This window comes from Lacerta agilis, chromosome 3 (genome assembly GCF_009819535.1).
Source record: "Lacerta agilis isolate rLacAgi1 chromosome 3, rLacAgi1.pri, whole genome shotgun sequence".
Taxonomy (NCBI): Eukaryota; Metazoa; Chordata; class Lepidosauria; order Squamata; family Lacertidae; genus Lacerta; species Lacerta agilis.
Window position 1 is genome coordinate 490,482 of NC_046314.1, and position 27,561 is coordinate 518,042.

At 41.6% G+C, this 27,561-nt stretch overlaps 1 protein-coding gene across 1 annotated transcript in view; it reads right to left on the reverse strand.

Moving 5' to 3' along the window:
- Positions 1–27,561, reverse strand: part of KPNA3 (karyopherin subunit alpha 3) — a 37,535-nt gene that overhangs the window by 7,115 nt on the left and 2,859 nt on the right. The window contains exons 2-12 of the mRNA XM_033145553.1: positions 16,157–16,201; positions 13,532–13,621; positions 11,903–11,932; positions 11,762–11,814; positions 11,571–11,666; positions 9,029–9,114; positions 6,835–6,921; positions 6,325–6,494; positions 4,515–4,559; positions 1,618–1,749; positions 621–749 (exon numbers count right to left, since the gene is read on the reverse strand). Coding sequence (XP_033001444.1) covers positions 621–749; positions 1,618–1,749; positions 4,515–4,559; positions 6,325–6,494; positions 6,835–6,921; positions 9,029–9,114; positions 11,571–11,666; positions 11,762–11,814; positions 11,903–11,932; positions 13,532–13,621; positions 16,157–16,201 — 963 coding nt within the window. The remainder of the gene's footprint in view (positions 1–620; positions 750–1,617; positions 1,750–4,514; positions 4,560–6,324; positions 6,495–6,834; positions 6,922–9,028; positions 9,115–11,570; positions 11,667–11,761; positions 11,815–11,902; positions 11,933–13,531; positions 13,622–16,156; positions 16,202–27,561) is intronic.

Here is a 27,561-nt window from a genome sequence, read left to right on the forward strand (position 1 = left end):
AAGTTAATGAGTCTGCATTGAGAGAAATCAAAGTAATGCGAAGTAAAAAAGAGTGAAAGGGAACAGAGGACTCTATGAAATCAACTAAAACAGAGCCATATCCTCCGGCCTCTGAAGCAGTTGCATTCATTTTTAACACAGAAAGAAAAGTTATCAGAGTACCATGAGCTTCTCTTAAAGGGATATCTGGAATTCTTTACCACTGAGAAGCTTAATCCCAATTCTTAAGAAGGATTTCAAGGTTTACACTGCTCCAGTGCTGGTGTACAAAATGGGATCTGCACAGTCAATTCCCTACAGAAGTTAGTTGCTATGGCAGAAACAAACAATGATACTTCATGGGAGCACTCAACTACGTACTAATTAAAAGTGCATCAATGGAATATAAAGTAGAAAGAGGAAAACATTTCCGTTGGCATTTTTAGATTCCTTATTTATTTACTGATGGCATTTCTAGACTGCCCTTCACAATGTATTTTCCAGAAGCACTGGAACAGAGTAAACATTTAAATTCTTCTTCGGAAAAGGGGTAATTTTCCCCGTTCAATGCAAAAGCTGAGACTGCTTGTTCTGTTAAGCTAAAGAACAGATTATAGAAAAAAATTTAATTGAGTACTCACCTTGTTTATTTTCTCTTTTGGATGTGTCAGAAGATTTGGGAAATGGGAGAGGACATCGCAGTTGAGAACAACTTGTGTCTGTTCATCAGTACCAGTTACTATGTTGCCAACTGCTCTTAGTGCTGCCGTCTACATTTGAAGAAAAAATATTAGTAACATCTTTTGATTGCTTTACAAGGCCCAGGCTTCATTTGCTAGCTTAGTTCATATGGGTTAAAATTTGCATTCACCCAAAGTGTAAGATTTTTAAAAGTGGATTTGTTTTAAATTAAAAACAAATAAGGGAGGCATTCTGTGGCAAAGGTCTTCCCTCTGATTGCCACTAATGATACTGTGGCACAGCCCAGAGAACCTCCGACAGACAGACAGAACCGTCCCCCTTTCAAACACCTGACATCAAATGACCCCTTTTTGCCTGCACTGGTCTTGCAGAGTTTTTTGCAAGCGGCTCAGCAAGACCTGGCAACTACGTGATCATGAGGTCTCCCAAAGCCCTGTGCACAGCCTGTTGAAACACAGAGCTTTGCAACCTGCAAACCCACTTTCAGCAGAGGCAGGGCTTCGCCTGCCCCACACTGGGCATCATCTATGGTACCAGGTGTATGGCAGGTGGTTGTGGCTTGGGTCAAATGGGGGAGCCTGGCAGGCCTAACTAGGGCTGCAGGATGGAGGACAACCTCACCCAGAACAGGCATATTACCCAACTCCAGCACCCAGGAACCACCGAAGTCATGGGACTCTGTCCTGCCAGAATTCAGTTTCAGTTTACTGTCCCTCATCCTTTTCTATGTAAATCCTTCATTTCACACATCAAAACAGCTATAAGAGACCATATGAATAATTCAAAAGCATTGTCTAAGTGTCTTTAAACAAATGGGTTTAACATTTGAATTATTGACTTTAGTTTTTATGTACAACAATAAAGCTAATCAGGTTTGGACAATACAGAGGAGATAATTTCAGTTATAATAAAATTCATTCAAAAAAAAATGATTACCTGAACTTTGACCTCCTGGTGGCTCAGAAGGGGAACTAGGAAAGGTACCACACCAGAATCTATCACCATCTGAATTTGCTCGTTACCTCCATCTGTCAGGTAGGACAAAGCCCAAACAGTGTCCACAAGGATCTGCAGAGGAGGGAAGTTTCCTTTGTCAAGGTAAGATTGCAATAGACACCCAAATGGGATTGATTCCCCTACAACATGTCTGAAATGAATTACATGCTGCGAAAGAGGATTCTGGATGTTCAAATTGTTTTCTTGTGTTTTCTCCATACTGTTTAAGGAATTTTTTAAATAATTTATTCTGAAAACAAGGTACAGTGGTACTTTGGTTTTTGAACATCTCCGTTGACAAATGTTTCGGTTTTCAAACGCCGTTAACCCGGAAGTAAATGCATCCGTTTCTGAATGCACATCAGAAGTCAAATGGCTTCTGCTGAGTGTATATGTTATTTTTCTCAATTTTCTCTATTAAATTTGCAGACCGCCCTTTGTGTCTCGGTTTTCGAACATTTTGGAACTCGAACAGTCTTCCAGAACGGACTACGTTTGAAAACCGAGGTACCACTGTAGATGGCACTGTTGGCACAAAGATTAGCAATGATATCAGCATGATCTTAGGAAATTCCAGCAGCGGAAGGAAATATGTTTAGCCTGCCTCAGCATAGGCCTATTTTTCTAGAGACAGAATTGATTTATTCTTAGGCCTTCTTTTAGCTCCAAAATGAAACTGTGCCAACAGCCCTAAGGGCAGGCCAGCTGCCCCCCAAAGTGACCAGAAGATGTATTTCTAACGTAAAAGCTCTGGATTAAACAGACATTCAGATAAATCCAGCGCAGAACAATGTTGCAACAGGATGCAGGAATCTAACCAGCACTGTAGAAATAGCATGAGATTGTGCACTAACCACTTTTAATAAAAAGCATCTCATTTAACAAAAGCATCTAATTTGGGGGCCTATTCACTTGGGCAGCTACACAAACGCAGTCTTTGCATCTTGTAAAAAACCAAAGCATCCATGCTCTCTTATTGACTGTGTGTACCCACACTCCTATCTCCTTATATTTGTCTAAGTGCCATTTGCTGTTTATATATTTACACACACACACACACACACATGATATATATATTTATTATTGTAAACAAGACTGTAAGCCACCCCGAGCATTTGTCAGAAATGTGGGGCATAAATGTGGAAAATAAAATCTGAACAATAAAAAGTATTAAGAATTTAATTTGGTATGTTAGAACACACTGGTAACAGCAGTTTTGGATGCCATATCATGATTGAGGAGAAATAAGAGTCTCAGGAAGGAGGTTTGACCCCTCTAATTACAATGAACATTGAATATATACAGGTACATTCCCACTGACATCAGTTTTAAGAAGTCTGAAATTTAAACTATATGGTAATCTTGGAGCTTTCTCCAATTGTTAACAATGTATCTCTAAGTTCAGACTGTTTTTATAAACTACAGATCAATCAAATGATATGAAACCAGGTTGAACACACTATATATATATTCTCAGGCAAGTCATCTGTCTTACAAGAACTAAGTTTCCAGATAAACTGGGAACAACACCAGCCTTGTGGTTTGTAATGAAAGTTTGTAATATATGTAAGACAAAAATCTTTTTAGTACTGATTTTTTTAAAAAAAGAACTAGCAAAATATGCATTGTGATTAAACAAAGCGTAAACTGTACTTGTTCTGTTAACGACAAACATTTAACAGCACAATTCTTTATCTGTCTATTTGAAAGACAGGCCCAGGGTTCTCGAGAGCAATTTCTCTTCTCTAAGAGTTTATAGGATGGCAGCTAAATTAAATAGTAAAAAAAGGTTTAAGGTTAACTCACTGCTTACATGCACGATTTCAACTTTACGTGGTTCATAGCCAGCTAGTTGAAATCACACAAATTAAACACATGGAAGACTTTCAAAGCTCTTTTTGTGCAGAGTCTACCCAGTGCAAAAAGCTTTTCACCATTCTGCCCTGCTTATCAGGTTCTGGTAGGCTCTCACAAGCCTTCAGAGAGCTCCGTGCATATGCAAGTGACTAAATGGAAGTGACCAAAAAGATTCCCCACCTCTGAGTCACCTTGCACATAATGTTTCTGGTTGGTTTACTCATGTGTAAAATGCCATTTTGGAAAAACTGTAGCCAGATAATGTAACTATGTAAAATTATATTTGTCAGGGAACTGTCCTCAGCTCAGCGCAGGGTGGTGGAAGGGCTCTCGGGATGCTACAGAGAGCCCCGGCCCCACCTGGCCAGCAGCACCTCCTCTTCCAGCGGAGGAAGCAGCGATGTCTCTAGTGGGGAGGGGCATGGCTCTGGGGATGTTGGAGAGACCCTGCACCCCACTCGCTCAGCGGGCGAGGAGGGAGACATGCCATTTCCATCACCCCAAGTGCGCAGAGGGGTGAAACGCAAGGAGGGGAGGCAGAGATTTCGATACCGAAACTCTTATGATGGGGTCCCAGCCGGAAGGGGCCACTCCCAGATTCTGCTAGTGACTGATACGGTCATGTTTTTCAGCACTCTGCACTGTAAATAGTTTGCACAATAAAACTGTTAAAAGACAGTTCGGACTCATGCCTGCTTACTTGTGAGCAACCCAATGCAGACCTGACAATATTTCAAGTGATATAGAGCATGTTAACTATATATGCAAATGAAGGCTGGATCTGTAAATTGACATTTTCATGAAATTACCCTCCCACCATCCCTGGTATTCTGAGGCATCTAGAGCACACCAAGTTGGGGAAAGGCTCTCTAGGCAAAGAAGCTACTGTATGGCACAATGCAAACAAAATTTAAGCAAGAACACTCTCAAATACTAAAAGGAAACCTTAAATTGAAGAAGGTATTTCAGCATTTACTTACATTTATGTCTGTATGGTATATGAGAACACACAAGGCTGGCAAGATCTGGTAAAGATAAGTTTATTATAATGGGTCATTAATGCTAAGGAAAGCCAAAATACACTGTGGATAAAACCTCAAGCAAACTGTGGTTACATTCCTATGCAGATTTTTCTGGGAGTAAGCCCCACTGAGCACTGCGGGACTTACATCTGAATAAACATGCACAGGATTGCACTGTCAATTACTTATTGCAGTAACAAGCATTTCTTAATCAGCTGGTGCCCTACATTTTACACAGTTTTAATACCTGGCTTCAATCATGTAAAAATAAGTCTATAGCAATTTCATTTTACAAGGAAGTTATGAGAAAGAAAGAGTGCAAACTCAACCATATAATATTGAAAATTTACATTTATCAACCAGTTTGCCAATGACTAACACATTTCTAGCCCACAGTCAGTGCTTTTCCTTTACACACAAACTTTTATGTTTTTAATTATGTTGTTTTTCAGTTAGCTACATATTGGGAACTTTTCTGAGAGCAGTAGTGAAATTTAGGGCTGGAGATAAAAATATGGTTGCCCCAGTGGAAGCCAGAACAAGTCCCCTTGGGATAATGCGGCCTCCCCCCGTTTCTGCACCCCCCTAATTGGATCTGGGGAGGCGGGAGTACCCTCAGAACAGCATGCAGGAAGGAGATGGTTTGGTCTTAGCAAGCAGAAATGCTTGCACTATGAGACACTTGCTTTAGTGCAGCATGCAATGTGAATTCCACTCTTAGTCGAGTCACAGAATTGTAGAATTGGAAGGTACACCAAGGGTCATATCTAGTCCAACCCCCTGCGATGCAGGACTAAAGCTACAATCCTAAACCCACTTACCTTGGAGTATGCCTCACTGAATTAAATAGGACTTGCTTCTGAGTAGACATGGTTAAGACTGCAACATAAATCTGTTTTGTTCCCTATTTGAGCCCAGAAGTACAAAGCTAAAATTCTGGCATCTCACATTAATCCTGAATTAAGATGTTACCACTGAGCCACAGAATCCCCACTACATGGGAAAGCAGAGGTAGTGTTATACCACTCCCTCTATCGTATTATAGATGCCATCAGTCTTTCAACAGTTTGTTTGGGTGTTTTTTTAATTAAAAAGCAGCTGCACAGGGCTGTGAATTTATTTGGAACAGTGGTGACAATATTTGACCCTTTCCTGTAGGCAGGAGGCAGACAGGCTGATCTAGCTAACTAAAATCAGAACTGCCACCTTATTTTCCCACTCACACATGAAGAGACATAAATTCCCAGAATCTTTTTTCCTGTGAGGAGAGCAGCTTGGGGAATAGTGAATTTTATCACAAGAATAACCCACAGGGAAGGCACTACACTTGCATCCCAGTTTCTGGGAGGAATGAAGGAGATTTCTCTCACACTCACCGCTCAGTGAAACAGCTTCATTTTAAAGACTGTTGACTTTGACCATAACCCTATATATCCTCACATAAGATACACATCCCACTGACTAAAAGGATTCTCATGTAAGTTAGCGCTGCTTGTGCTTTAGGCCTACATCTGCAAGGTCTCTTGTCTCTTTGAAGACTACAAGCCTCATTAGTCTGTACTGTTTAGCTGCTGAAATTAGATTCTGACTTCAAATCAAGAAGGTAGGTAGATGCCTCAGATACCGCCGTAATTAATAACTAGTAGGTGGAATGAGGTACAAATAAATACACATTAAGAAAGTGCACACAGTACATATGCCATCATGGGAAAACTGACTTGAAGTGAAGCTGAGGTGGAATAATACTTAGTTGTAATTTTTTATTTACCTCCTGCACTGTCTCCATAGGTGGTGGGGGATCCTTATTCCTGCAGAGATTTACAATGACCCATGTGACGTTCCGGAGGAAAGTGATGGGAATGGAGGGGTTGATGAAGGATAGAAGCGGTTTGACAACTCCCAGTGATATGACATAATCTCTACACTGAGGACCATCACCTACAAAAGTGAAAATTTCACAAAAAAAAAATTACATTCATGATGGAGAAACCTTGAAATGTATGCAGTGACTTATGTTGGGGTCCTGATGCGCTATGTTTCCCCCACTGGTAACCTACGAACACTACAAAAGTTACGATTCAATGGAAATTTGAAGAACACAATTTGTTGTAGAATAACTTCATCTAAGTTTTCCAAACTGAGGATGTTTTCTTATTTAAATCAACTGGACTATTATGAGAACTTAGAGGAAACATAGTTTTACGGGGTAATGTCAATGTATGATTTTAAAGCCTTCAATGTCTGTGATTTCTTTTCAAGAAATATAGTTGACACTTACCAATAATATTTCCAAGGGCCCAAACAGCTTGTTCACAAACATTTTGATGTGGTGAATGCAGCAGTCTTAAGAAGAGAGGTACTGCATCTATAACAGCAGAAAACTGGATTCATTGAAATGATAAAATGCAGCTCTTTTAATAGATAAATTTCACATAACTGAATTATACTGTTACTATGGGACATGGGTGGTGCTGTGCGTTAAACCAGAGCCTAGGGCTTGCCAATCAGAAGGCTGGCGGTTCGAATCCTTGCGACGGGGTGAGCTCCCGTTTCTCGGTCCCAGCTCCTGCCCACCTAGCATTTCAAAAGCACATCAAAGTGCAAATAGATAAATAGGGAAGGTAAATGGCGTTTCCATGTGCTGCTCTGGTTCGCCAGAAGCAGCTTTGTCATGCTGGCCACATGACCCGGAAACTGTACGCCGACTCCCTCAGCCAGTAACGTGAGATGAGTGCTGCAACCCCAGAGTCGGACACGACTGGACCTAATGGTCAGGGGTCCCTTTACCTTTACTGTTACTATTTCAGGAATTTATTCTGATGTTTGTTCAAAATTAAATTAGAAGTGCACCTTTGCATAATTAATTTTTTCAGACAGAAAGAAGATATTGACATTCACATTCTAAATGAAAATTTGAAGTAACGTGGAGGCTTTATTTAGCATCAAGAAAGTTAAAATTGTCTTCTCACATTACAAAGACCTGTGTATATTTTGTCAAAGGGCCTATCCACCCCCCCTTCAAAAGTCAACTGTGGAAGGACAATTTTAAGATTTGGAAACACATGGTAGAACTTCAACTAGTAGAAACTTCTTTCAGGCTCAGTGCCTCCCTTCTCCATCTCCCACGTTGCAAGGGATGTATCTCTAAAGCTTCTCCCCATCCCAACCCAAGAACTAACCCAAGGGCAGAATAATTTGTATACCCCCTGTATACTTCCAAATACCAGTCTGTATGATCAGGTAAAATGTTCCCTATCTGAATCTCTGCCAGGCTGCATTTTTCACTCTGATGTCTGAGGTACAGCATGGTCTGTAAAAGCTGGTTCACCTACTCGCTTGCTTGACTTTACAGCAGAGGCCTCAATAAAGAGACTTAACTAACCATCCCTAAGACTATTGCCATGGGCAAAACGAGGCCTGCTACTCTCAGCAATGCTTTATGTATTCCAGAATGGAAAAGCTAGAGTGGAGAGCAATCACAGGATACAAAAAATGAAAATAAAACAACTTAAAGCAGCACAACAGAAGCACAAAGAAGCAATTTTAAAAACAACCAGGACTGTATTAAAAATCTTGGAAAATCAAAAGGCCTTCCTCTGGAAATGAACAACAAAGTTGGAATCAGGTGGCATTAGGCTGATACCACCTTATCTCAAAAGGCATGAGAAATGTCTACTAGATGGTCTCAATGCACAGCCAGGTGGCTTTCTTTAAGGTCTCCAGGGTAAGATTTGAATTTTTGTTCAGAAACAGACACCCAGTGCAGTTGTTTAAGAATTGTTGTGATACGTACCCATCTGTAGAGCCTAACAGCTCTATTCTGCACTAACAGAAGTTTTACAAGGAAGAACTCTTCAAAGACAATCCCATGTGCAACACATGCCAGTAGTCCAATTTAGAACATGGGTGACTGTGGCAGAGTGACCTTTGCCTGGAGGGGATGTATCAGCCTCAGCAGTAAAGGGTACTTTGTGCCACAGATGCCACCCGGAGCTCTTTTGAGAAAGCTGTATCTGTCAGCAACCCCAGACTGCAAAACGACCCTCTGTGGAGAGAGCAACCTCATCCAGAGCAGGCTGAACACACTTCTCTGGTTCACTGCACCAGCAACTGAAGTTCTGTCTTGTGAGACTTCAGTGTCAGTTTCACGCTCCTAATCCAGCTTCCTTCTTGCTCAGAGGAGTGGGCAGGTGGAGGTCTAGCAACTGCTCCCAGAAACCAGACCACCACCTTCCTCACCCGCCCATATGCTGGGTGATGGACCCTCCTTCACTGGAGGTTTTTAAGAAGAAGTTGGATGGCCATCTGTCGGGGATTTTTAGCTTTGATTCCTCCATTGCAGGAGGTTAGGATTGCTAAGCCTTGGGGTCCCTTCCAACTCCTATGATTCTATGAAGATGAAGTTATATGTGTACAGTATCTTCAATTGCAAAATGCACCCACTCCCAAAGTTAAACACTTAGAGCACTTACTAGACTGTACAACAGCTTGAGTCTGTGCAGAAGTGCCTGAAGCTATGTTAGTCAGGGCCCATGCAGCCTCAAACTGTAAGGAAGGACTGTTAAAAAACAAAAAACAAAAACACCAATAATATTTGCAACTCACAAAAAATACCAGCAGAAAAGTACATGCCAAATATCTATTGAAATAGTAATTCAATATACTGTAATCAGATGCCATTATGTATTTCTACCTCTGATGCCTGCTACAACTTCCTTGAAATAAAGGTAGAAAATGCAATCCAACATTGAATTATTGTTTCTGAAAATTATGAGCCCTTCTATCAAGATTTTTTGCATAACATTAACACATACAGAACTTGTGACACTAATTTTCTTTGATAGCTACCTCACCTGAATACCCTAGTACAGAATAAACTGGCACAATATATTCATGTCAGACTTCCAAAGCTAAGTATTTAAGTCACAATAATACAAAAGAAAAACCCATGAATAACGATAGAAGAGTGGTGCTCTTCAAAAACAAGGATGAAAAGTGTGAAGGAAAAGGACAAAGCTCCAGAGACTTTAAAAAGCAGGGGGAGGGGACGGACTTGATTTTTCTGCCCCAAAGACTAGACTAATATGAGGAACCCTTCCCCAGGTCAGAATCTGAAAAGAAGTCCTCATGTGCCCTCTGGACAGTGGGGAAGGGGAAGAATGCAGACACCGGAGGCTTCTTAAGTATTGGGTAGGTCAAAATATATGGATTGTGGGTTGTGTCTGGCCTGGAGGGTCACAACTTGTGCACAGTCCTCTAGAATGACTGTCAGACCTGCAAGACAATTTGTAGAACCTGCTGTTGACATAAGCTTCAGTAGAGTTTTGAGCATATCAAAAGTACAGGTGAAACTCGAAAAATTAGAATATCGTGGAAAAGTTCATTTATTTCAGTAATTCAACTTAAAAGGTGAAACTAATATATGAGATAGACTCATGACATGCAAAGCAAGATATGTCAAGCCTTTATTTGTTATAATTATGGCGTACAGCTGATGAATACCCCAAATTCACAATCTCAGAAAATTAGAATATTAATGAAATCAACAAAACAAGGATTGCAAATAGAACAATATTGGACCTCTGAAAAGTAGAAGCATGCATATGTACTCAGTACTTGGTTTGGGCCCCTTTTGCATCAATTACTGCCGCAATGCGGTGTGGCATGGATGCTATCAGCTTGTGGCACTGCTGAGGTGTTATGGAAGACCAGGATGCTTCAACAGCGGCCTTCAGCTCTTCTGCATTGCTCGGTCTCATGTCTCTCATCTTTCTCTTGGCAATGCCCCATAGATTCTCTATGGGGTTCAGGTCAGGCGAGTTTGCTGGCCAATCAAGCATAGTAATCCCATGGGCATTGAACCAGGTTTTGGTACTTTTGGCAGTGTGGACAGGTGCCAAGTCCTGCTGGAAAATGAAGTCAGCATCCCCATAAAGCTCGTCTGCGGAAGGAAGCATGAAATGTTCCCAAATCTCCTGGTAGACAGCTGCATTGTTGACCCTGGACTTAATGAAGTACAGTGGACCAACACCAGCAGATGACATGGCTCCCCAAATCAACACAGACTGTGGAAACTTCACACTGGACTTCAAGCATCTGGCATTCTGTGCCTCCCCATTCTTCCTCCAGACACTGGGTCCTTGGTTTCCAAATGAGATGCAAAAGTTGCTCTCATCAGAAAAGAGGACTTGGGAACACTGAGCAGCAGACCAGTTCTTTTTTTTCTTTAGCCCAGGTAAGACGCTTCTGACGTTGTTTGTTGTTCAGGAGCGGCTTGACAAGAGGAATACGACATCTGAAGCCCATCTCCAGGATCTGTCTCTGTGTGGTGGCTCTTGGTGCACTAACTCCAGCCTCAGTCCACTTCTTGTGGTCCCCAACACGTTTGAATGGTCTTTTCCTGACAATCCTCTCCAGGCTGCGGTCATCCCTGCTGCTTGTGCACCTATTTCTTCCACACTTTCCCCTTCCGCATAACTTTCCATTAATGTGCTTTGATACAGCACTTTGGGAACATCCAACTTCTGAAATTACCATTTGAGGCTTTCCCTCCTTATGCAGGGTCTCAATGATGGTTTTCTGTACAACTGTCAGGTCAGCAGCCTTTCCCATGATTGTGATTCCTACTGAACCAGACTGAGAGACCATTTAAAGGCTCAGGAACCCTTTGCAGATGTTATGGATTGAGTACTGCACCTTTTCACAATATTCTAATTTTCTGAGATTGTGAATTTGGGGTTTTCATCAGCTGTACGCCATAATCATGACAATTATAACAAATAAAGGCTTGACATATCTCGCTTTGCATGTCATGAGTCTATCTCATATATTAGTTTCACCTTTTAAGTTGAATTACTGAAAGAAATGAACTTTTCCACGATATTCTAATTTTTCGAGTTTCACCTGTAAATACCCAGTTACAATGTTCAAAGATGCAAGCTAGATGCAACCCTCAGCTGATAACCATTCAAATTATGTCTGAGGAAGTACTGAGAAAAAGGAATCATTACTTACTTATCATCCCTTTCTAGACATTTAACCAATATTGGTAAAATTCCAGATTTTATTAGATCATCAATAGGAGGGTTTCTGTCGCTTGATAATAGCTTTCTGTAAAATTAAAGTGAAGGTGGTGAATAAAAAAAGATAGTAAAGACAGCATTCATAGTACTTTAGTCCTCAAAAAACAAATAGATGCCGCCTACCTTGCAGCTTGGACAGCACTTAGTTGGATAATAGGGTTGTCACTTGTAGCATTCTGCAACACCACATAGATTTCAGTAAGTTCAGGAGTCAAGCATTAACAAATCCAACTGAAGGAAATAATATATTGTTTAGCAACTTACCTGTAATATAGCTTCTAGTGTTACATTTTGCTTTAAACAAAAGACAAATTTTAGTATTAGTTACAATTCTTATTACAAATCAACTATTCTCTGCAAAATATATCAGTGTCATCCTCTAAGACCAAGCACTCAGCGGCTTCCACCATTGGGGTCTAAACACTCGGATACAGTCTGTCTTTGGCACTTGCACTTCAACTTGCAGTGGTCTCTTACAATTACTACCCTAGGCCCCTGCACTCCCATTTAAATTCTCATCAGTTATGTCATCCCAGGGAGGATAGTTTCAAACCAGAGTAGCCTCAGCTTGTCTGCTTTCCCCCCTCAATCAGTTTAAAAGCTGCTCTGCGACTGTTTTGGTTTTAATTGCCAACAGTCTGGTTCTATCCCAGTTCAGGTGGAGCCCATCCCTTTTGTACAGGCCTGGCTTGCCCCAGAATGTTCCCCAGAGCCTAACAAATGCAAACTGCTCCTCCTGACACCATCATCTCCTCCATGCACTGAAACCACAAAGATGCGCCTGTCTCAGCTGGCCCTGTGCATGGAACTGGTAGCATTTCAGAGAAAGAACCTTGGAGGCATCCTACCTAGCAACCTAAATTTGGCTTCCAGGACCATGCAACTACATTTCCCCGTTGTTTGTGTCAACATGCACCACGACCACTGATTCCTTCCCAGCGCTATGTACCAGGCTATCTAGGTGGAGGGAAAGCAGTCTGCTATTCATGTTCCTAAGGATCATATCACCCATTAGCACACCCCCTGCACCTACCAGAGAAGTACGCTCAGCATGAGAGAATGGGTAACCTTTCTAAGGGAATGTTTTCCTCTTCCTCAAGGTAACACTCTCCTTCCCCAAGACCCTCATTCTCAACAGCATGGCAGCTGTCATCATGGGAGTGGAGCAGAGCTACAATGTCCCTGAAGACCTCGCCCACCCCTCTCTCTGCCTCTCTTGCCTTTTCCAGGCTCACCAAGAGCTCACTGCAACTTCAGACATGCCCACAACGTTTGCCCAACAAGGAGATTGTCATGCAAATCCCATGTATCCTACAGGTGCAAGGGAAGCCTTTATTGCTCCAAGAGGATTTTGGAAACTGGCTGATTTTTCTGAAAGGGCTGGTGCTGTGCTGTTTTAATTCTAATTATTTGTATGGTTTTAATAATTTTATATATGTATATAGTTTTAATTCTATCAATGTTTAATTGTTTTTAATGACAGTCCTCTGTTTTTAGTGACTCTGATTTTTATCTGTAAACTGCCTTGAATCCTGTCAGGAAAAAGGCATGTATGTACAGTGGTGCCTCGCAAGACGAAATAAATTCGTTCCGCGAGTGCTGTCATATAGCGGAAAATTTCGTCTTGCAAAGCACAGTCGGAGGAAGCGTGGCTTTATGGGGGGGGAACCTGCAAAACGTTTTCGTTTTGCGAGTCGCGGCCATAGGGAAATTTGTCTTGCGAGTCTCCCTTTCGTTAGCGAATGCCTTTGGTCTAGCGAGTTTTTCATCTAGCAAGGCATTCGTCTAGCGTGGTACCACTGTATATATGTATGCATAAATACCATATACCATATATATTCCACATAGACCCACATAGACATCAATGCCACATCAATGTAGATACAGTCTTACTGCTTTGAAATCAGCATCAACATCTGAATCTTCTAAACTTTCTTCTTGGGGCACATTTCTTTTTTTCAGAAGATGTTCATCTCTTTTATTCTGAAGAACAAAGAACCAAGATAGTGAATTTGAATGCCTTTAATGTTTGTTTGTCTGTAAATTTATTAAAATGCTAATGTTAATAACAATTATATTTTTATAGGACTGCCCAGTAACAGTGACTCACAAACATAAAATGGTAGAATGTAATGAAATACAGTATGATAAAATAGCAGTATCATAAAACACGCTAAAACAATTCCAGCAGAATAAAATCAAATTACCTAAGCAGTTTTATTATCTTAAAAGAGTAAAATGACAGGGTTTTTGTTTTGTTTTTAATTTCCCCAGAGCTTAAAAACAGTATTCACTTGGCACCAGAATGAGCATAAGGTAAATTCCAGGTGGGCCTCTCTGAGGGCATTCTGCTATAACTGAGGTGCCTCAACCAAGAAGAGCTTGCACAGTTTTGTTCAACTGTAGCTTCAGGACTGTATGGTGCATTGCAATAATCAAAATGTAAGGTTACCAGAGCATGCATAACTGTGGCAAGACCATATCCATTCATCATTGCAACTGGTTCATACCAAGGCAGATAAAAGCTGCTCCAAGGCAGAGAAGCCTATTGGGCCTCAGCTGACAATTCTAGAGCAATACGTACCCCAGATTTTGAACCCAGTTCTTTAAGGGCAGTGCAACCTCTTTCAGAATAGGTTGACCACTACTAACAGGCTATAAACAGAGAGACACTTGCAACTGATAATTTGTTAATTGTAACAATGTAAATTGTTTCTCCACATATTAAATGCATTTAAATACACAAATGTATCCTGTGGCCCCTTCAAGATGAGCTGAGTTATTGTGGACTAGAACCCCCATTGTCAGATGTGTACGCTCAGGCTGCCCATACACACTTACCTGGGATAAGGCAGCACTAAACGCAATGGGACTTACTTCTGAGCAAAATGTATAGGACTGCACTGTCAAATACAAACATATACACTGATATAAAGAAAAAATGTAAACAATTTGTATGAGACAGTCAATAGTATTTTTACACTAAACTGAAATAGCTATACAGAGCAATAAAGACTGGTGAGAGAGATTTTCAGTACTACTATGTTAATTTATGAAGTATAGTGGGAAAGAAAACTTTGGTCTCAAATGAGTCCTGAATCAATATAATCCAAGTAACTGGTCAACTTGTTGGCATCCGTTTGTCTTGAGAGACAATGGAGTGCACCTTTGGGGGTGAAGTCAAACTGCTGTTAGCAACACTGAAGTGACCTCCTTGGGGTGCAAACCTGGGAGTTGAGTATGGAGGTCTTAGGCTGCCCAGATGACAAGACACACACACACCCTTCACAGCTTCACTGATGTGGTAAAGGACAGCAGAGCTACTGTATACAATTGGCACCAGCTTGGCCGCAAGAGTTGCTGGAAGGAGGCAAACAAGGTGCCAACCAACCATCTAAGGAACTCTGCTCCAGATTTGTGTAGGGTTTAGTACTCCTTAGTCTTTTCTTCTCCTGGAGATCTCCCACAAGGCAGCAGAAGGTTAGGATCAGAGTTTTTGTTCTCCTAGATGGGCTACCTAATCAACTAACTGATCTTTGTTCAATAAGCAATTAGATTTTCTGTTGGGACATTTTCAGAATGGACTCAGTGATAGAGGGCCAAAGCCCTAACCCCAATGTCTGATCGCAAATTATGTTGCTGCAATTGGCACGCATTCAACAGCTTTCTTTTGCCTCTGACTGACAATTTCAGAGACCGCAAGGTACCCTCTCAGGACAAGAGATTTGGCCCAGATGCCTCCAACTGCTGACGTCTAGTATATAGTCTCTTGAAAACAAATTCTTTACTAGATATTCATATTTAAAACCATTAGTAATGAAAAACACATTTAAATTTAGTTATGAGCAGGAGTATTTCAAACTCAGATATCAATACTATGTATCTTAATCATGTGCAAGCAAACATACGGAAACTGATCACTACAGCATTCACTATTGTTTGTACTTAGCATGCTGCTTCACTAATTCATGCTTTATTTAGGAACTACCGGTACTCACAGTACAATCCTAAACATATCTACTCAGAAGTACACCCTACTGCATTCAACAGGATTTACTCCCAGGAAAGTGTGTACAGGATTATAACCAAACAGTTTCAGCTCTTTCTTTCAGAAGCCTGATCCAGTGAAACACTGTTCATAGGCTTAAGAGGTTTTGGGCCTTAGCACAAATATGGGTGGTGTTCTTCGAAGAAAGAGGAAAGGCACCATCAAGGTGACTTCAAGCACAGACAACCACAGACAAAGGAAGCAAAGCCTCAGAAGCAAATTAAAAATGGGGAGAACATAATGGAACTCTGGCAGAATGTCTTACAAAAAACAAACCATTGCTCTGGCAGATTCAGAAATCTGGACACAATAATGTACTTGATTCTTTCCTTGTAGACACATGACACAGCAGTGTCTGGTGAGGACGCAATCTTTTCAGCGCTCTCCCAAGTCACACATGAACCTCCATAGCTGAAACCTCCCATGGCCACTTTAAACAAAGCATAAACAAATAAAAGTGATATACTCACCTTTCTAAGTTCAATTGTCACCTCATTTCTATGTCTTCGCATAGTCTGCAAAGGAGAGAAATAGAAAAATACAACAAGCAAATGAAGTAATAGTACCAAAGCCTAGGATGATTCAGTTTAACTCTCTTTAACCAATTTTAGGGAACTTACAACTATATACCAGGCTAGATGTTACAGAGCTTTAGTCCACTGATTATGAGATGGGTCATACTAATTTTCTACAAAGCAGTGAGGAGACCATTTAAAGTAAAACATGGGTGGGAAGGAATACCACAACCATCCCCAATACCATCATTTTCTCCTCCCAAAAACTATTTTCCTCAAGTTGTTTTTCTGCAGTGATTCCAAAAGTAACTTTCACTGAGAGAAAAAATAGCTGAGGAAATTTCAAGGAGAATTTTTGCATACAGGAAGGGCTCAGACACACATTCCAGCAATGCTGTGCCTGCATTTGCCATCAGCACACCACCTCAAAGGAAACTGGCACAGCTGACACCGTGACACACCAAATGCAGCAATGTAGCTTCTTGTTTGGTCTTTCTTGCAAATGAATGCTGAATGGTGAAAAAAGACATGCAAAATGTAGCACTGCAGGACAACAGAAAAATTGTAGAATAATTGTAGGATATTTGCTGGAGAGATTACACACATCTGAACCATTGTTTTGGGAAATCACATTTGGTTCACACAAAAGGAGATGAGGTGGTAAACATTCACTTCAAAAGAAAGAAGAGGCCAGCATAAAAAAAGTACAGAAAAGAGAGACAAGCTTCAAAATGTTGTCAAAATATATGAAGAACTTTAATAAAAAGATCAACTGTGTTTTAATAGAAACCTTCCTCAGGGGAACAGAACCTTAATTCAATGCTGTGTGTGTGTGTGTGTGTGTGTGTGTGTGTCCGCGCGCACACACATGTTATCACATCAGCTATGTGGATATGAAAATTTAACTGTGCACCAGCAATTGATTTGGATGATAATATTTATTATTCTGTTGTCATTCAGTATAAGTGTGTGTATATATGCTATTTCTGGTTTTGCTTATATATGTTGTCTTTTAATTCCCTCCATTTAAATATTCTATTTAACACAACCTTCCTTCTCCCCTTGGTCCCTTCCTCCCCATCAGCTGTTCAGCAAGGAGCAGCTGACAGAGGGAAAGGTGTTGCTGCTGTGCATAGTGTGCAATTGCTGCTCTGAGTGCCAGCTGAGGAGAGAGGGCTTGTGTTCATGTCCTGCTTGCATGTCTCCCGCAAGCTTCTGGTTGGCCACTGTGAGAACAGGATGCTGGGCTGGGTGGATTATTGGCCTGATTCAGCAGGCTCTTCTTATGAGAAAAACTATCTCAACAAAGAGGAAGATCTGTATTCCTTGCAAATATGCAAAAAGTGTCCACACATTTTGCAATCACATGCATGCAATTATTAGCCTGCAATTGCATTTCAAAGTTTGAGGCTTTAAATAGCTTTAAGGCAGTGCTTAGAGTTCAACTGTGCAGTGCTATTATTTCTATTCTTTTGCTGAGATTATGAACTTCTTTTGCCTTTTGTAGAGTAAGGACATAACGGGTATGTGGAGCTTATTTATTTTTTAAAAAAGCAAACTTTATTAGAAATGTCTGTGGAGAAAATGGAAGATAAAACTTGAGTGGAGTTACTAAGAATCACGTATGTGCCTGCTTCCATGGGAAATAGCTTTGTCTTGGTCTATTGCTGTGTTTCTGGTCCTGAAATTCATCTGATATCTTTCCACTAGGGTGATGTGGCCCTCGACCTGAAAAACTTTCCCGACACATGCTCACAATAAAACATTTCCTTTTAGTTTATTATATATAAAGAACCTGTACTAATTATACCAGTAGTTTTGTCTTGAGTTGATTTGTGAACTTCATGCTTACTGAGTTTTGTAGTTAAAAACAATAGTTTTTTATTGTTTACTCTACTACAGATGATTAACATATGTTCCATGTTTTATGTTTTTATATGATTTGTCTGACTACAATTGATATTGATATATATAGAATAACTTTATCTTGACCACATTTGTGCCTAATGCTAAACCATGGTTTTAGCACTGTGCTGAATAAGCCCAAGCAAAGCACAAACTCTCATGCTCCCTCTTCCCTGGCCTTCCCACACAGAGTTTCATGAGTTTTTAAAAATTCTGCTCATTTTTTTTCTCTCCTTAGCATTCTCAAATAGCATACTGTTTGGGCCAGGTTTAAAACAAACTCTAGTTAATTTAACTGCAAGATCAAACCTATCCATCCTTAAAGAAATCAGCCCTGAGTGCTCACTGGAAGGACAGATCCTGAAGCTGAGATTCCAAGACTTTGGCCACCTCATGAGAAGAGAAGACTCCCTGGAAAAGACCCTGATGTTGGGAAAGATGGAGGGCACAAGGAGAAGGGGACGACAGAGGATGAGATGGTTGGACAGTGTTCTCGAGGCTACCAACATGAGTCTAACCAAACTGCGGGAGCCGGTGAAAGACAGGAGGGCCTGGCGTGTTCTGGTCCATGGGGTCACGAAGATTCGGAGACAACTGAACAACTGAACAACAACAGTTAATTTAGCAGCTTTATAACCCATCATAAAGGACCTTTCTAAGAGGTGTATCAGAGGGCCACAATGTATACTTAGATAGTTTTGTATAAATAAACAAACCTAGAATAAGTGGTTAAGAGCTAGTCAACTAAAAGGCAAATGCCAGGATTAAACCATTCTCAAAATAAAGGAGTGTACTTCCCAGCATAGATCTGTACTTGGACTGGTGTTACTTGTGCAAAAATGAAAAATAAGTCAGACTAATTTTTTAAAAGCAAATTGTGTTCAACCAAAGGTGAACTGTCTAGGAGCTTTGCTAATGCCATCTTGGTAATCAAGATAACCCCACAATTAATTGGCAAGTGTTGCAGCAATGAGCTTGTATAGGTTTATAATCACTTGCTTTGATATAAGCTAATGGGCTCTCTTTCATGCTATCCTTCTCTCTTCCAACTCTATGATTCTATATGGTGTTTCCTGCTTGGCAGGGGGTTGGACTGGATGGCCCTTGTGGTCTCTTCCAACTCTATGATTCTATGATCTGCGAGCCCAGAAAGGGGAACTATCTGTAAGACTTGGGGATTTGCCACCTATGCCACATCTGGGCAGGTGAAGCGATGAGAAGTACTAGGCAAAGTGCTGCATGCTGCTTTGTGTATAAAGAATATACACACATTTCCTTGGGCGCAGACAAGCCATCTACTTGCTGCAGTGTCCGCCCTGTGGCTGCAAGGGCTAGGAGAACTTTCTTAATACCTTTCTTAATAAAAGCACTAGAACAGACCACTCTGGCGTCTTTGTCACCCTTCTTCAGTATACCTGCACCCAAGCACTCCCACAAGCCCTCCTTTGGGCCTGTGGTTCAGGACACAATTTTGTGTCAATTTATTCAGGATATTCTTGTATATGTGTTTATATAGTGGTACCTTGGTTCTCAAACGCCTTGGTACTGAAACAACTTGGAACTCAAACACTGCAAACCCGGAAGTAAGTGTTTTGGTTTGTGAACTTTTTCGGAAGCTGAACATGCTCTGTTTTGAGTGTTACAATTTGAGAGTTACACTGAAGTTTGTCTGTTTTTGCTATTTATTTTGTGTTTTTGTTTCTGCCGCTCTTTTAGTTGTTTTTGTGACTGTGTGGAACCCAGTTCAGCTGCTCATTGATTGTGTGACTGCAGTACATTATTTATTGCTTTCATTTTATGGGTTAATGGTCTTGTTGGATAGTAAAATCCATGCTAAATTGCTGTTTTAGGGGTTGTTTTTAAATGTCTGGAACGGATTAATCCATTTTGCATTACTTTCTATGGGAAGGCACGCCTTGGTTTTGGAATACTTTGGTTTTGGAACAGACTTCTGGAAGGGATTAAGTTTGAGAACTAAGGTACTACTGTAGTGCCAAATCCCCATTCTCTCCTTCCCTCATTCCTCACGTCTTGCTTCCCAATCGCAGTGCTACAAATACTGTTCATCTACAATTTTATTTATCCTCTTGAGCTGGTATGTAATAGAACCATGTGGCACTTCCTGGTGAGCCAGATCTAGTCCAAGGACTAACAACTGTTCAGCCTCAGCACATAGGTTGAGCTGAGGCTTTAAAAAACCCAAAAAAACTTAAAAACCACCATGGCCGAAATTGCATTGTCTAATTACAATAGTGTATTTTATATTTATATTTGTTTTCTGAGTAACTAATAAGAGCCTAAAGCTAGTTTTTCACAGGAAACTGCCAAACCTGAATGGGTGAAATCCCAAAGTGTGAAGGTGGATGGGAAACAAAATGGCTACCCAGGACAGTGACTACCCAGAAAAAAGATTTTGGAGTTGTGGTGGACAGCATAAAGAAAATATCAACCCAATGGTTGGATGGGGAGCAAATTCAGTTTTAGGAATTATGAAAAAACTGAGAATACTACCACAAATATAATGCCATTATATACATTTGTCATGAGGACACATTTGGAATTCTGTACATCTACAATTGCTGCATTTCGCAAGGAGTACCTCAGGTCAACTACAGACAGTGACCATTTTAGGCATGTCCAATTGATGCGCCATCGCCAACAAGTGGGTCATTTTGGATACAGAAAAGGGCATAACAGAGGAAGGTTTGGAATGGGCGTGGGGGCTCTTATACTAAGGTTACCAGATTTTTTTAAATGAATCCGGGGACACTTTTCAACTTCAATAGATTTTGTATGGGGACTGATTTGTAAATCCGGGGACATCTGGTAACCTTATCTTATACGCACTCTGTTAATGCGCACAGGGGCTGGGAACTGAACCCCCACGTCAAAAGGTTGTGGCCTGTACAAGATATCTATGTTGTTTTTCACTCGATCCAGAATTGGCCTCCATAGTCACTTACAGACTCATTGTTAAAACCGTGTTTATGAAAGACAATCTTACTCGGCTACGAGTGATCACCAATGAAGAAGTATCAAAGCAGTGCACAACATAATTAAATGCTATTAAAAACACTCATAAATATGTACAACAGAATGTTGTATGTATGCAAGCTATGCCTGTGTGAATAAAAAAGGCACCAAATGCCAGTGGAAACACACCAGTAAAGATGCTTGTTGGATCTTGGAGGGGAAGCTATTCAATCAAACAGGAGCTATACATCCTTCTCATGATTGACAGCAGATGGGTCAGGGCAGGCTATAGAACCACCAGCATGAGCTCATCAAAGGATCTTAGTAGAAGGGCTGGCTCATATGGGGAGGCTGAGATTCCTGCCTTGCAGGGGGTTGGGCTAGATGATCCTTCAGAGCCCTTCCAACTCATAGAATTGTAGAGGTGCAATCTCAAATAACCTGGTTCCAAGTTGCTTAGTGCTACATGGATGAGCTACATGGGCAGTAACAAAACCTTGAACTTGTTTACGTAGCAGATTGGAAACCAATGTCTCTCCTTCAAGGCAGGTATTATATGCTTGCTGTAGGGTTCACCAATTAGCAGCCTAGCCACTGCGTTTTGTACTAGCTGCAGCTTCCCACTCAGGTCAAAGGGATCAATTCCCAAATCTGAGAACCAAGAGGGCTTCAAAATTCAGTTTATTGTCCCTCATCCATTCTACCACTGCATTCAGCTCCTAGTTCTGGATCTGCTCAGCCCCACCTGATTCAGATGTCACAGAGAAAAGTATACCGATGACATCATGTTTCAAATCTCCTGATAGCCACTCCTACAGCTTCGTAAAGATGCTTAAAAGCATAGGAGACAAGATGATTCCCTGCAGCATCCCACAGTACAAGCACAGGAGGTTGAACAAGATGACCCTGGTGGTCCCTTCCAACTCTACAGTTCTAGGATTCTGTAGTCACACAATGCTATTCTCTAGAGCTGGAATTGTTTCCTAATGTGTTTCATATCAATTAAAAATTTGGTGTGGCATGAGCACATTTTTATTCTGAGAGCGTGGCCCAAAGAACAAAACTTTGAAAACCACTGTGTTAAAAGCTGCTGAGATATCAAGCAGAAACAAGGGTGTGATACATCCCCTGTCTATTCATCAAGAGCAACCAAGTCCAGTCCCACACCCACATTGGGAAGGATCCATTTACAGTCGTACCTTGTTTCTCCAACGCCTTGTAACTCAAACGTTTTCACTCCCGAACACCACAAACCCGGAAGTGAGTGTTCCGGTTTGCAAATGTTATTTGGAAGCTGAACATCCGTTGCGGCTTCCAATTGAGTGCAGGAAGCTCATGCAGCCAAACGGAAGCTGCGCCTTGGTTTTCAAATGTTTTCGGAAGTCAAACGGACCTCCGGAACAGATTTCATTTGAGAACCAAGGTACAACTGTATTTATGAACAGGATTTATATGCTGCTTAATCATCAGAACCTCTAAGGAGTTTACATAAGATGCCTTTTGTCATATAAGAGCTGCCACCTCTCAAGTACCCATCCTAAGAAGTTAAAAAAAAAAAGGTAGAGGTACCCCTGACCGTTAGGTCCAGTCGCGGACGACTCTGGGGTTGTGGCGCTCATCTCGCTCTATAGGCCGAAGAAGCTGGCATTTGTCCGCAGACAGCTTCCAGGTCATGTGGCCAGCATGACTAAACCGCTTCTGGCAAACCAGAGCAGCGCACGGAAACACCATTTACCTTCCCGCCAGAGCGGTACCTATTTATCTACTTGCACTTTAACATGCTTTCGAACTGCTAGGTGGGCAGGAGCTCGGACCGAACAACGGGAGCTCACCCCGTCGCAGGGATTTGAACCGCCAACCTTCTTATCGGCAAGCCACCCGCGTCCCTTCCTAAGAAGTTAGTAGTAAAAAACCCACAGGGTCCAAGTCGCATTTATTTAGGAGTGGGTGCACTCCCACCTCTTTCTCCATGCTTTAAAAGAGCATTGGCCATATCGTGAACATACCTTGTCAGCTCCCCTCAGCTAAATGGTCAAGATGGGCATGGGTCAAAGGGGCATGCTGTCATTTGGGCAAGTCATTTTCAAGTACCTTGTACACATCACTAAGCTGGAATTGGACAAGCTGACACGTTTATCTCATTATTTGGGCCTGTCACTACCATGGTGTTCAAGTTCCTATGAAGGCAACCAATGTTATCAAAATGCCCAGCAAATGCAATCACAATGGGCTTTCAAGGGTTCAATCATCCAATTTGTTGAGATATAGAACAATCCTCCCACCAGTTGGAAAAACTTGCCTAGAATTTGAGCATGCAATTGAGGCAGCAAAGTACCGGTAAGCTTTCTTTGCCACCCAAATAACCATGCAAAAATCACAATTATGTGCCCTAGTGTGTCTGGTTGTCCTCACTGTGTGCCTGGTGCCACCTACACTCCAGCTGCTGTCCAATTCATTTCAATAGCCTGACCTTCCAGGAATAAGCTTACCATCTCATCTACTGATTGTAAGAACTAGGTTTTTGAGATTTAAAATAGGCAAGAACTTAAGCCTACTAGAAATGCACTCTGCTAGTACCACACTCTGCTAGTACCACTACTAGAAATGCACTCTGCTAGTACCCCTTCATGGATCACTGCCTTGTCGTGGCGAAGGGGCTTGAATCACTCAGGGAAGCTATGGACAGGTCATAGTGGAGAGTTTGGACCAAACGTGATCCACCTGGAGGAGGAACTGGCAAGCCACTCCAGTATCCCTGCCAAGAAAACTCCATGGACAAAGACAACAGGCATATAAAAGATATGACACTGGAAGATGAGCCCCTCAGGTCAGAAGGCGTCCAACATGCTACTGGGGAAGAGAGGAGGACAAGTACAAGTAGATTCAGAGCTGATGAAGCGGCTGGGCCAAAGCCAAAAGGACGCTCAGTTGCGGATATGCCTGCAAGCGAAAGCAAAGTCCAATGCTGTAAAGAAAAGTATTGCATAGGAACCTGGAATGTAAGAACCATGAACCTTGGTAAGCTGGATGTGGTCAAAAATGAGATGGCAAGAATAAACATTGACATCCTAGGCATCAGTGAACTAAAATGGACGGGAATGGGCGAATTCAGTTCGGATGACTATCATATCTACTACTGTGGGCAGGAATCCCGTAGAAGAAATGGAGTGGCCCTCTTAGTCAACAAAAGAGTGGCGAAAGCTGTACTGGGATGCAATTTCAAAAATGATAGAATGATCTCGATCCGAATCCAAGGCAGACCTTTTAACATCACAGTAATCCACGTTTATGCACCAACTACCGGTGCTGAAGAAACTGAAATTGACCAATTCTATGAAGACTTACAACACCTTATAGAAATGACAACAAAGAAGGATGTTCTTCTCATTATAGGGGATTGGAATGCTAAAGTAGGGAGTCAAGAGATAAAAAGGAACAACTGGCAAGTTTGGCCTTGGAGTTCAAAATGAAGCAGGGCAAAGGCTAATAGAGTTCTGTCAAGAGAACAAGCTGGTCATCACAAACACTCTTTTCCAACAACACAAGAGACGACTCTACACATGGACATCACCTGATGGGCAACATCGGAATCAGATTGATTATATTCTCTGCAGCCAAAGATGGAGAAGCTCTATACACTCAGCAAAAACAAGACCTGGAGCTGACTGTGGCTCAGATCATCAGCTTCTTATAGCAAAATTCCAGCTTAAACTGAAGAAAGTAGGAAAAACCACCGGGCCAGTAAGATACAATCTAAATCAAATTCCTTATGAATACACAGTTGAAGTGAAGAACAGGTTTAAGGATTTAGATTTGGTGGATAGAGTGCCTGAAGAACTGTGGATGGAGGCTCGTAACATTATACAGGAAGCAGCAACGAAAACCATCCCAATGAAAAAGAAACGCAAGAAAGCAAAGTGGCTGTCCAATGAGGCCTTACAAATAGCAGGGGAGAGAATGCAAGCAAAATGCGAGGGAGATAGTGAAAGATACAGGAAATTGAATGCAGATTTCCAAAGAATAGCAAGGGGAGACATGAGGGCCTTCTTAAACGAGCAACGCAAAGAAATAGAGGAAAATAACAGAATGGGAAAAACCAGAGATCTGTTCAAGAAAATTGGAGATATGAAAGGAACATTTCGTACAAAGATTACCACAATTAAGGACAAAAGTAGAAAGGACCTAACAGAAGCAGAAGACATCAAGAAGAGGTGGCAAGAATACACAGAAGAATTATACCAGAAAGATATGGAGGTTTCATACACCCCAGGTAGTGTGGTTGCTGACCTTGAGCCAGACATCCTGGAGAGTGAAGTCAAATGGGCCTTAGAAAGCCTTGCTAACAACAAGGCCAGTGGAAGTGATGATATTCCAGCTGAGCTATTTAAAATTTTAAAAGATGATGCTGTTAAGGTGCTACACTCAATATGCCAGGAAGTTTGGAAAACTCAGCAGTGGCCAGAGGATTGGAGAAGATCAGTCTACATCCCAATCCCAAAGAAGGGCAGTGCCAAAGAATGCTCCAACTACCGCACAATTGCACTCATTTCACATGCTAGCAAGTTTGTTGCTTAAAATTCTACAAGGCAGGCTTAAGCAGTATGTGGACCGAGAACTCTCAGAAGTGCAAGCTGGATTTCAAAGGGGCAGAGAAACCAGAGACCAAATTGCAAACATGCGCTGGATTATGGAGAAAGCTAGAGAGTTCCAGAAAAACATTTACTTCTGTTTCATTGACTACGCAAAAGCATTTGACTGTGTCGACCACAGCAAACTATGGCAAGTGCTTAAAGAAATGGGAGTGCCTGATCACCTCATCCGTCTCCTGAGAAATCTCTATGTGGGACAAGAAGCTACAGTTAGAACTGGATATGGAATAACTGATTGGTTCAAAATTGGGAAAGGAGTACGACAAGGCTGTATATTGTCTCCCTGCTTATTTAACTTATATGCAGAATTCATCATGCGAAAGGCTGGGCTGGATGAATCCCAAACCGGAATTAAGATTGCTGGAAAAAATATCAACAACCTCAGATATGCTGATGATACAACCTTGATGGCAGAAAGTGAGGAGGAATTAAAGAACCTTTTAATGAGGGTGAAAGAGGAGAGCACAAAATATGGTCTGAAGCTCAACATCAAAAAAACTAAGATCATGGCCATTGGTCCCATCACCTCCTGGCAAATAGAAGGGGAAGAAATGGAGGCGGTGAGAGATTTCACTTTCTTGGGTTCCATGATCACTGCAGATGGTGACAGCAGTCACGAAATTAGAAGACGCCTGCTTCTTGGGAGAAAAGCAATGACAAACCTAGATAGCATCTTAAAAAGCAAAGACATCACCTTGCCGATAAAGGTCCGTATAGTTAAAGCTATGGTTTTCCCAGTAGTAATGTACGGAAGTGAGAGCTGGACCATAAAGAAGGCTGATCGCCGAAGAATTGATGCTTTTGAATTATGGTGCTGGAGGAGACTCTTGAGAGTCCCATGGACTGCAAGAAGATCAAACCTATCCATTCTTAAAGAAATCAGCCCTGAGTGCTCACTAGAAGGACAGATCCTGAAGTTGAGGCTCCAGTACTTTGGCCACCTCATGAGAAGAGAAGACTCCCTAGAAAGGACCCTGATGTTGGGAAAGATGGAGGACACTAGGAGAAGGGGACGACAGAGGATGAGATGGTTGGACAGTGTTCTCGAAGCTACTAACATGAGTTTGGCCAAACTGCAAGAGGCAGTGAAGGATAGGTGTGCCTGGCGTGCTCTGGTCCATGGGGTCACGAAGAGTCGGACACGACTGAACAACAGTACCACATGAGAGCTATTACAAGTTCTTGCCTTCAACATGTATGGTGTTATGATACTCACAAAAGAAGGTGCTCACCACTAAGCAAAGCAAAATAGCCTAGTTGCTGTTCAGTCTGGCTTCAATGAATAAAGAGCGCCTTGGTAACCCTGCTAACGCCAATGGTAGGAAATGGACAGGGGCGTTCTCGTTGGTTCTCCTGCTCCTCCTGGCAATCTTGCATCATTAACCCTGGCATCTTTCTGGATTATCTTAGAAGACAGCCTTTCCCAACATGGGCCCCTCTACATGGTTTGGACTACAATGCCCATCATCCCTGAAGACTGGCCATGCTGGATGAGGCTGGTAACAGTTGGGAGTCCAGTAACACCTGGAGAGTTACAAGGCAGGTGTAAATATTTCAGTAAATAATATGCATATATACCCTTTTCTGAGGGCACAAACACAACTCGACTAGGGCTTAAGGACTATGGGGGAAATGGTATTGCACACTGTATATTGTCTCCCAATCCTTGTGTATTCAATTCCCAACATACTGACAAGTGCACAAACCCAGGACAGCTGAGATGATAGAGGTGTGCTCCACCCTCTTTCTAATGATTAATAATAATAATAATAATTTATTTATACCCCACCCATCTGGCTGGGTTTCCCCGGTCACTCTGGGCAGCTTCCAGCA